At 30.4% G+C, this 9728-nt stretch overlaps 3 protein-coding genes across 6 annotated transcripts; 2 read left to right on the top strand and 1 right to left on the bottom strand.

Annotated features, from left to right (window-relative positions):
- The first annotated feature begins 415 nt into the window (after positions 1 to 415).
- On the top strand, positions 416 to 5995 carry LOC108740979 (serrate RNA effector molecule homolog). Of its 4 annotated transcripts, none has more exons than XM_025980986.1 (14): positions 416 to 588; positions 860 to 981; positions 1045 to 1200; positions 1453 to 1635; positions 2863 to 2929; positions 2988 to 3153; positions 3214 to 3555; positions 3619 to 3901; positions 3968 to 4286; positions 4351 to 4647; positions 4924 to 5140; positions 5240 to 5405; positions 5462 to 5548; positions 5738 to 5995. In XM_025980986.1, exons 2-14 carry the CDS (start codon positions 860 to 862, stop codon positions 5820 to 5822), a joined length of 2490 nt encoding a protein of 829 aa, XP_025836771.1. In that variant the 5' UTR covers positions 416 to 588; the 3' UTR covers positions 5823 to 5995. The 4 variants fall into 4 exon arrangements, with proteins under 4 accessions (XP_025836771.1, XP_025836772.1, XP_025836769.1 ...); XM_025980987.1 differs by having other exon boundaries at positions 1435 to 1635; positions 5783 to 5995; XM_025980984.1 differs by having other exon boundaries at positions 1435 to 1635.
- Positions 5996 to 6292: 297 nt separating this feature from the next.
- LOC108732418 lies at positions 6293 to 8329 on the top strand. The gene is made up of 5 exons (XM_018463249.2): positions 6293 to 6474; positions 6789 to 6880; positions 6944 to 7198; positions 7255 to 7404; positions 7731 to 8329. Exons 2-5 carry the CDS (start codon positions 6791 to 6793, stop codon positions 7866 to 7868), a joined length of 633 nt encoding a protein of 210 aa, XP_018318751.1. The 5' UTR covers positions 6293 to 6474; positions 6789 to 6790; the 3' UTR covers positions 7869 to 8329.
- A 458-nt stretch (positions 8330 to 8787) lies between these two features.
- LOC108732490 lies at positions 8788 to 9599 on the bottom strand. Its single transcript, XM_018463372.2, has 3 exons — positions 9455 to 9599; positions 9181 to 9264; positions 8788 to 9062 (listed from the first exon to the last, which is right to left on the bottom strand). The coding sequence occupies exons 1-3, from the start codon at positions 9495 to 9497 to the stop codon at positions 8911 to 8913; spliced, it is 279 nt and encodes a 92-aa protein (XP_018318874.1). The 5' UTR covers positions 9498 to 9599; the 3' UTR covers positions 8788 to 8910.
- Positions 9600 to 9728: the final 129 nt, after the last annotated feature.

Here is a 9728-nt window from a genome sequence, read left to right as displayed (position 1 = left end):
ATTAATTTTAAGGTTAAACCCTTTAAAACTATCTATGGTTAAAACCACAGGTTAAAATTGATCATAGAAATATAATAGAAACTGGTAAAAAAAGTTAAAATTATAGTCATAGATAAGAGATATGTAGTGGTTCGGTTAAATATTATCTATGGGTTAAATCATAGAAATAATTAAATGGGCATAGGTTACGTGGTGGTTATTACCACCTCGTAGACATTTTCATTTTTTAATTTTCGTTTTGTTCAACTAAATTATTATTACAACATTTTTCAAAATAAAAATATATTACAAACATGAATTTAGTAATTTTTCGTTACAGTTCTTAATTAAAAAAAATTGATATGTGTCTAAACATAGAATAGGAATACATTAGACACAATTTATAAACCTGAGTGACGAGACTTTTTTCACGTCTTCATGGTTTTAATTACCGCTATGGTCGTTTATAGTAATATTCGTGCAATCGCCATTAATTATTTTTATTTAAATCTGAAATAACAATTACATATTTAAAAAAAGCGAGTAATCGACACGATAAACAATATTAAGATTATTAAGTTATAAAATAATTAAAATCTTCGATGAAAAGTGAGTACAAATGTTTAATATTCAGTANGCAATCGCCATTAATTATTTTTATTTAAATCTGAAATAACAATTACATATTTAAAAAAAGGGAGTAATCGACACGATAAACAATATTAAGATTATTAAGTTATAAAATAATTAAAATCTTCGATGAAAAGTGAGTACAAATGTTTAATATTCAGTATGCATGCTGTCGATTCAAAACTTGTTATTAAATTTATTAATTTATTGTTAATCCTTATCCTTTCCTATGTTTTTATCACATTTTAAGATGGGAGACAGTGACGATGAATACGATCGCAAAAGAAGAGACAAATTTCGTGGTGAACGTGCTGAAGCTACTTATCGCAGCACTGAAAGAACCGTTCGTCCTCGAGATGAATGGCAAGAAAGGTAAAATGTTTTTAATATCTACTGCATTGATGCGATTAAATGTTACAAATATAACCATTTTAGGGATGTTTGGTCACGGCCAAGACCCAGGGATTATAGGGGAGCAGTAAGAGATCGAGGATATTCCCCTAGCATGGAACCACAAGCTAAAAGAATGAGACATGACTATTATGGTGAAAACTATTACAATCATTATCAGCCATACCATCAACCTCACAGGTAACAAAAAAAACTGAATTTCATTTTATATTCAGTAAATAGATACAGATCTGTTATTACTTTAGTATTAAAAGTATTTTATTTTTATACTTGTTTATTTAGTTCTCGCTAATACATAAGTAGAAGTAACTTAATTTCTTGTATTGCAGTTTTATTTTTGTTAGATTTCGTTGGTTTTTAAAATTAGAATGTTTAGAGCAAAACTTGCTTTATATTGTTGGTATCTTGTTTAAGAAATTGGAATTTCTCCAGAGAACCACCAGCTGCAGCTCCAGAGAGTCAACAACCTGTTATGATGTCTTTTAAAGCCTTTTTAGCAGCTCAGGATGACAACATTTCTGACAGTGAGGCAGTTGAAAAGTACAACGAGTATAAGTTGGAATTCCAACGACAGCAATTGAACGAATTCTTTGTAGCTCACAAAGACGATGAATGGTAAGTGTTCTTTAATTTCCTGTTTCAATTTTTTTTATTGAGGTGTTACTTAGGATTAAATAATTTTTATTAGCTAATGTTATAAGTTAATGCATGGGCTTATTATCTTTACAACTTTTTGATTTTTGAATTACATGCGATAGATATATTTGAACTGCTGAATATATTTTTATCCTTTCTTCAAGATCATGAGTTGATAAGCAACTAAACTAATTCTGCAAACAGTCGGTTTAAACATCGATTCGGTTAATTAACAAACTAAATAGCTTGATGTACAAAGAAACAGAATGCAAAAATTAACTTTAGCAATACTTTAAGATAATAAACAAGATCAACTTGTTTTTAAAGTAGCACATGCATTTTCTCCCTAATCATTTCTTTTCAGGCCTGACTTTCTCTACTATCTATTATAGTTAAAGAGAAGATATTAAATAAATTGTTCTTTTAAATAAAAGTGATTCAAGTAATAAGTAGTTATCGCAATGAAACGATTTGTTTTTTATAAAACAACCTTTTTCCTCTACAGCATTACGAGAGGTCAGCTGACAACTGCGTTATATGTAATTATGTGTTCAATGTGTGTGAAACTGCGATAAACTCGTGAATATTCTACGTTTAAAACGAATTTAATACAAAGTAAAAATGTTCAAATACATCAATGAATTGTAACTCCATGTTGTGGATTAGATTGTACCGCTAAAAAATAAAGCTATGCGCGCAATGCATACGCTTTCGCGTACTTTGTTAGGGTTTTATGAAGCAGGTGAGATTCACGTTTTACCATGTATCTATAATTTTATTATATGTATTTACTTATATCATTTTTTGGCTTGTGTGAGAGAAATCGAAGCAACTATCCTTACATATAAACAACCAAAAAGAGAAACTAATACACTTCATGCAATAAGAAATTAAATTTTGTAATATATGTTGAAAATGAAACATCAATCACAGTTATGAAATGTAAGAATAGTTTACAGTTAAATTATATGAGTAATGTTATACTGATGTGATGCATTTGCCTTTACATTTTTACTTTTTCCCCCAATATTTCTTTATGAAGATTTTATTGCAAACGATACTGTTGAAAATTTTAAAGTGTGAGGCAAATGTTCTGAAGAATATATCTATTTGTAGAACAGCTTTTGACTTGAAACGAATGGCAGTATGGTTATCCACTTTCACTTGTTATTCATAATTCCTAAAACTTTATGTTATTGTTCGAAGGTTTCGCTTGAAGTATCATCCAGAGGATTCCGTTAAACGCAAGGAAGAACAGTCTAATTTCCTTAAGGTATGTTCATAATTATATGTTAACAATTGTTGTGTAATTCAAAGTCGTTTTTATTTAGAAAAGGGTGGATGTTTTTACGGACCTACTCAAAAGTGGAAAAATAGATTGTGTAAGTGTTGATGTAGCAAAAACTAACGAATTGTTAAAATTATTGGACACCGTTGTGGTTAAATTAGAAAACGGAACTGAGGAAGACTTGACTTTCCTTGAACAAGAATATTCTGGCAAGTTGCTGCTATTTTCTTCGAATATCATTTCATTTTGTAAGTATATTGTTATTACAGAAATGGAGAAGAAACAAGATAATAAGTCGAACGAAGATGTTATCGAAGTTCGAGATGAAAATCCAAAATCTGAAGCAAAGCAAGATAAAGAAGATGGCGAAATTGCAGGAGAAAAGGAAGAAACGAAAAAGGACGACGATAAAGAGAATGAAGCAGAAGACAAGAACGCTTCAAACGACATAAAAGAATCTGGTGAATTAGACGATGACGAAAATGAGCCTATTTCAAAGTCAAAAGAATCTGAAAAAATGGAGACAGAAGAGAATGGTGAGGCAAAACCTGAAGAAATTGATCCAACCAACAGTACAAAACATGACGATGCTCAATCCGAAGAACCCAGAGGTACGTCTTTGTTACATCACAAACTTTACCAATATATGACTATTATAATTTTGTATGTTACAGAAAAGAAAAGAAAACGTTCTTTCTCAGGTAGCAGTAGTAGCTCTTCTAGAAGCAGCGACAGTGAAGAAGACGAAAAAGGCAACAAGGACTCCAAAGAAAAAGAACAAGAAAAGGACAAAGAATCTGATAAAGAAGAAGACGAAGTTAACAAGAAAAAAATCGAATCTATTGAAGACGACACAAAACCAGAAAAACCCAGAGCACTGCACAAAACTACATCGATATTTCTAAGAAACTTGGCACCTACAATAACTCGACAAGAAGTTGAAGCAGTTTGTTCAAGGTAAATTAATTATTAACCTATTATTTATTACTACACTCTTATATTGTTAATTTAACATTTAATTAGGTATGATGGGTTCTTGCGCGTGGCTCTAGCCGATCCGCAACCGGAACGTCGCTGGATGCGTCGAGGATGGGTTACTTTTAAAAGAGACGCTAACATTAAGGAGATATGTTGGAATCTTAACAATATTCGTCTGAGGGATTGCGAATTGGGAGCAATTGTGAATCGTGACTTGAGTCGTCGCATACGTCCTGTAAACGGCATCACTGCTCACAAACAAGTTGTTCGATCAGACATCAGAATTTCGGCAAAAGTTACTTTACATTTGGACACTAAAGCCGGGCTCTGGCAAGAAAATGAATCCGGAGAAAAACCGCAACAAGTACTTTAACGTTCATAAATTTTAACAAACAAGTTTTCTAAAGGTGATATTTTATTTATTTCAGACGTTTGGATTGGTCTCAAACAATCCAGTTTTGCACAACATAACCGATTATCTGATAGAAGAGGCGAGCGCAGAAGAAGAAGAACTCCTTGGATTAGATCCCAGTTCTGATCCCCAGGATGCTGCCACAACTGTCGATCGAGATGATTCGCTTATCACCGTATTAGATAGAATCATCTTGTACTTACGTGTAGTTCATTCTGTTGATTATTATAACCATTGTGAGTATCCTAATGAAGACGAAATGCCTAACCGTTGCGGAATCCTACACGCCAGGGGTCCTCCTCCAACTGCAAAAGTAAGAAATATTTTTCTTTATTGCTATATCCATCGAAATAGTTTTAAGCACTTGTTTTTTGGTTCAGTATCGATAGAATTTTAATACAGTTTTGTTCTACGTGCATCGATTATTTCATCAAATTAAATGTTAATTTTCTGTATTAATTCATGTTCATGTTTCAAATTATTGAAAGTATTGGCATAATCTGACCAGTGTTTTGTAACAATTTTAATCTTGATGAAAATATTCTTACTAATTCAATATCAATATTTAATAATCAATTTTTATTTTCAGACTGATATAACTCAGTTCATTGGTGCTGCTGTGGAAGCAAAGATGACACAATTCTTACCAGAAAAACCAGGAAACACTGAAAATAAAAACGAAGTCAAATTGATCAGCATGGCTCTTAAAGACGTGGACACTGAAATTGACAAATTTGTACAAGCGAATACCAGAGAATTGGCCAAAGACAAGTGGCTCTGTCCTTTATCAGGAAAAAAATTCAAAGGTATATATATACGTGTTATCCTAAGATAGAAATGATAAATGCATTTAATTAATATAATGATAATGTCTATAATTAATTTTCGTTTAATTTGTTACACAGGGCCAGATTTCGTGCGCAAACACATTTTCAACAAACATGCAGAAAAAATAGAGGAAGTGAAAAAGGAGGTCGAATTTTTCAATAACTATTTGAAGGATGTGAAACGTCCTATGCTGGAAATGCCGCAACCTAGGAAAGACGAGACACCCCCTTTCAGTCATCCACCGTTAGTTAATTGTATTATTTATAAAATACATATAATTTTTGTTTTTTAATTTTAAGAAATTATGGAACTTCTTATGGATTTGGACCTAGATATTACAATCAAGGATATGGGCGTCCTAGGCCTTACATGCCTCCAAGAGCCAGGTTTGTACTTTATTGATTTTACGTCGCTTTGCGTGATATTTTTTTTTTTATTGTTTTGTAAAACTCGTTAACAAAACGATAAATATGAAAATTTGCAAAGTTATGATTGCATGAAAATAATACTAATTCTATTTTATTTAACTCTGATGAAAATAAATTTCTAACCACGGTATTGTGCTTGATACGCAGGGGTGGAGGCGCTGGAAGTGACTTTAGACCGGTAATTCATTACAGAGACTTGGACGCCCCTAGAGAGCCTGAGGAGTTTATATAATTTCCAGCAAATACCTATCACTGTACTGTATTTGTAACTTAGAATATAAGAAGTTAAATGTAATTAGTAATTTTGTGTAATAATATGCGAAATTATTTTACTTTTTTTGACTTTAATATAATATGCTAATTATTATTCCAGCAATAAAGAGTAGTTTCAATCATGTTTTTAAATTTTTGTTTTGTTACTTTTACCAACCACTTTGTCCGCGCTAAAGTATTCCTTATTGCTTCTAAAATGTCTATAGAATCTCATTGAAATCGATTCAGCCGTTTCGAAGATTAGCCCAGTCAGACAAAAAAATTTAAACGGCTTTTGTTTTAATAGCATTGTACTTAGAAAATACTTTGTAAAAAATCACTATTCTGGTACCATCTATTGCAGTTTCATAATATTACTTGAAACAATTTTGTACATCCACTTCTAGTGATGTTGGACACCCCTTGTCCGATGCAACTTCACATCTTTCATCTTTAAAAACAAAAATTATTTTAAAATGGCCGTAGTCGAAAAAGCACTTTAAGGGATTAGCTGCATTAGGACTGAAGAGCTATTTAATTACTGTTTAGTTGTTTAATTACAAATAACCGAAAAAGAATTCAACATTTGTTATGCATCTATTTGCTCAGTAAATTTTCAAGGAAGTTGAGAAGTAAGTTTGTTGTTATGTTTATCGGCAAATGTATTTCTTGTTTACCATCAAAGTATAATAAATTTTCTAATAGTATTAAAGTATGTATTTGTATTTTAAAAAAGTCAATATATAGTTAGAAATTTACCTTAATCATTTTTTTTTCTGTTATGATGAAACGTTACACTGAATCCTTGAGAGCCTTCTTGAATAGGCTTTCGGATCATGACCTTTAAAGCTTTGATCTTATCTGATAATTTTATTAAAGTATGAAAGTAATAGGCTTTAAATGCAGATATATAAATATGTATCTATGTATTCTAACAACTTTTTAGCAATGAGTTTTTTGGAGTCAAATTACTCAGAAAACGAAGATGATCCACAAGTCTATGAAAGTTCTGGAGATGAATGGAACAGCTCTACAGAGGTAACAATGGATTTTCATTGTCCTTATGTCAATTTTCTAAGCTTTAAATTCATTTCTTAATAGAAAAAGAGAAATTTTCGAAGAACCTCCCAGAGGCTATCTAAGAAGCCAAGACTAGTACATGTGGATTCAAGTGAAAGTGATCTTGAAGAAGAGGAAGAAGAAGTAGAAATAGATGTAAAGCCTAAAAAGAATGGTGTTAATAAGCGACAAAAAGTCACTGTTAAAACTGAAGCAGATTCTCCTGTAAATGAAACTTCATCTGTTATTAAAAAAGAGAGCCCTGCAAAAGTGAAACTTGTTAGCACTAATTTTGTTGTTAGTTTGTCTGATACATTCATGTTTGATTTTCCTTTATAAGTATGGTTTTGTAGAATGGAGGCTTTTTAATTTTGAAAAAAGATGCCCAATCTGGTGATCCCAGTAAACGTCCATGTTTATGGAGAATTGATGGAAAGGCATTACTTCAAAAATATGAGCCCTTCGAAGAAGATGGAAAAATTAAACATAAAAATACTTCCATTGTAAGTAAAATTTCAATTTTACTGTACCATTAATCAAAATTAATGCACTATTAGAAGAAAAAGTACCCTTCTTCTTTTGTTATGATAGTGTGCTTAAAATTACTTGCATATAGTAAATGCAGAGTATATGAATGATGATAAGTTTTTACCTGAGATCTGTAACACCCGCTGGTATGCTTGATTAAACCTTAAAATCGGTTTAATGGTTTGCAAGTAAATAACCTTTGAATTTCTGTCACTCTTGTAGTAGTGCATTAATTTTGAAGTGTAGCATAAGTTACTCATTAAGAAAAAAAATTAAATATACAATTACAAATGTGTTATAGTACACTGGATGGTCAGCTTTAGATAAAGACTTATATCACCCAGTCATGGTCAAAGTATTGCACCATCAAGGACAAAATATGGTAATTGAAACTGATTGGGATGAAATTAAAAGTATCGTTCAATTTGATAGTGATTAGAATTAAAGGTTTTTAAAATTCATCTAAACCTCCTCAGCTTCTTAAATGTTTAATTACTTTTTATAAAAGTTTTTCATCGGCAAAATCTATTCTGGCAGTTATAAAAAGTTATGACTATTATTGTGTAAACGAACTTGACACAAAAAAGTACATTTGGTTGATTCTTAAAAAGTGTACATTTTAAAAAGGACTTTTGGATAGTTAAGAGTTATTTACTTGATGTTTTATTATTTGTAGTTTATTTTGCAATATATATATATATATATATTATTCTCATTAGTAGTCATCATATCCTACAAATAAGCTTGGCAAAACTTGTCTGTTTATTAATTAATTATTACTAAATATTCTTTATAATACAAGAGCATGTCGAATCTGTACTCTGTATGGATATTAAGCAAGATATTTGAATAATTTTGGAATGATTCAGAATTATCAGGAAATACACTTTTTCTCTTTAACTAAACGGTTTTCATTTCTAAAAATATACTATCTTAGTTAACAACTTCTTAATAAATAATAGTACTTGATAGGGTGAACATCGCAATACGGAAACTCCGTAAAGTGTGTGCAGCACATTAATTATGGTAGACTGCCATATATCGTGAACAAACTAAACGTTCGGTTATAGAAACGATTAAATTAAGACTCAGTCTGGGCACAGAAGAGACAAGAGACTAAAAGATAAAACCATTATGCAAATATTTTTGTTGTATATATATTTATTTTGATAATTATAGGTGTTTATTACACAATAAATATGCCAACGAATCGATAATGTTCACACTATCGAGTATGTAATTTTTAAAGAAATTTTCAAAAATGTACATTACCACTTTTAGAAAAAAATATTTTCTGATTATTCCATATTTTTCATTTCTCTCTGTCTCTCTCAAAGTAAATATAAAGGAATAAAAAATACTTATATAACTACTTTTAATAGAAACAATACAAATTTATGCATAGAAATGTTAACTTTTTTTGTAAATAATAAAACTATTAAAAAATATTTTGTACATGGGAATGTTAGATGTTTTCCCGTTTATGCTTCGATGTTAGGCGGAGGTGCATAGAGTCCAGTTAAAGGTGGATCAAGAATTATTTTCTTCAAAATAAGGAAGAAAATAGCTCCTATTATTACCTGTCCGATTCCTACTAACAGGATAACAGCCCATGCAGGAATTAGTAAGTTTCCTATTAAAACAAAATATTAATTTTTAAGACATTTTGAATATACCAATGTAAATCTATTACAAGGTAATATTCACTTTAAACATTAAAATTTTAAAAAGATTAAATTTAATGAGCTTACTGAAATATGTTCGTGTGACTGTTCTTCTTCCTTTTAAGATTTTCCTTCTTGCTTCCGCTTCAGGTGTCATTATAGCAGAAATCACTGAAACATTATTTTTGTAGAAATATTCGAGTTTTTAATTAAAGGAACAAACATTTAAAATAACAAATTTAGTAACATCAGTCATATGAACTGTTTATAAGTATAACAATGTAAGTTTTTGTTAAAGATGTTCACAATATATTTTGGAGTTAAGTAAGTTATATAGTAATTTTTAAAGTATCCTACTTACCCAAAGATATTGCCAAAAAATAGAAAAACATGTTTCCTTTCATTTTTTGCGCAGTTTTTCAACTTATTCACCACTTTTTGAAATTTATTTTCTTCTTTTGAGAACGGAATATGTATTACTAATCATAAAATTACTGTACCTGTTAGTAGCTTTTATCTTATCTTTTTATTTGTGTGTATATGTACCACCTAGATTTTATGTTGATATATAAAGAGAATAACCAAGTGACTCACCTTATCAATGTTATCATAAATGTATATTTATTTAGTTTTTG

The sequence above is a fragment of the Agrilus planipennis genome, unplaced genomic scaffold, assembly GCF_000699045.2.
Source record: "Agrilus planipennis isolate EAB-ADULT unplaced genomic scaffold, Apla_2.0 scaffold2, whole genome shotgun sequence".
In the NCBI taxonomy this organism is placed as follows: Eukaryota; Metazoa; Arthropoda; class Insecta; order Coleoptera; family Buprestidae; genus Agrilus; species Agrilus planipennis.
The sequence above is the reverse complement of the archived record's forward strand: the minus strand, read 5'-3'. Positions and strand labels throughout refer to the sequence as shown.

What these genes read in the sequence shown, in the direction of transcription:
- LOC108732490 (XM_018463372.2), bottom strand. Translation starts at nt 9,497, where the DNA reads ATGAAAGGAAACATGTTTTTCTATTTTTTGGCAATATCTTTGG. An exon ending in TTTTTTGGCAATATCTTTGG is followed by an intron (nt 9,265 to 9,454) that starts GTAAGTAGGATA and finishes ATAATGTTTCAG; the next exon opens with TGATTTCTGCTATAATGACA. An exon ending in AGTCACACGAACATATTTCA is followed by an intron (nt 9,063 to 9,180) that starts GTAAGCTCATTA and finishes TTGTTTTAATAG; the next exon opens with GAAACTTACTAATTCCTGCA.
- LOC108732418 (XM_018463249.2), top strand. Translation starts at nt 6,791, where the DNA reads ATGAGTTTTTTGGAGTCAAATTACTCAGAAAACGAAGATGATCCACAA. An exon ending in TTGTTAGCACTAATTTTGTT is followed by an intron (nt 7,199 to 7,254) that starts GTTAGTTTGTCT and finishes ATGGTTTTGTAG; the next exon opens with AATGGAGGCTTTTTAATTTT. An exon ending in AACATAAAAATACTTCCATT is followed by an intron (nt 7,405 to 7,730) that starts GTAAGTAAAATT and finishes AATGTGTTATAG; the next exon opens with TACACTGGATGGTCAGCTTT.
- LOC108740979 (XM_025980984.1), top strand. Translation starts at nt 860, where the DNA reads ATGGGAGACAGTGACGATGAATACGATCGCAAAAGAAGAGACAAATTT. An exon ending in CCTTGAACAAGAATATTCTG is followed by an intron (nt 3,154 to 3,213) that starts GCAAGTTGCTGC and finishes TTGTTATTACAG; the next exon opens with AAATGGAGAAGAAACAAGAT. An exon ending in TCAATCCGAAGAACCCAGAG is followed by an intron (nt 3,556 to 3,618) that starts GTACGTCTTTGT and finishes TGTATGTTACAG; the next exon opens with AAAAGAAAAGAAAACGTTCT.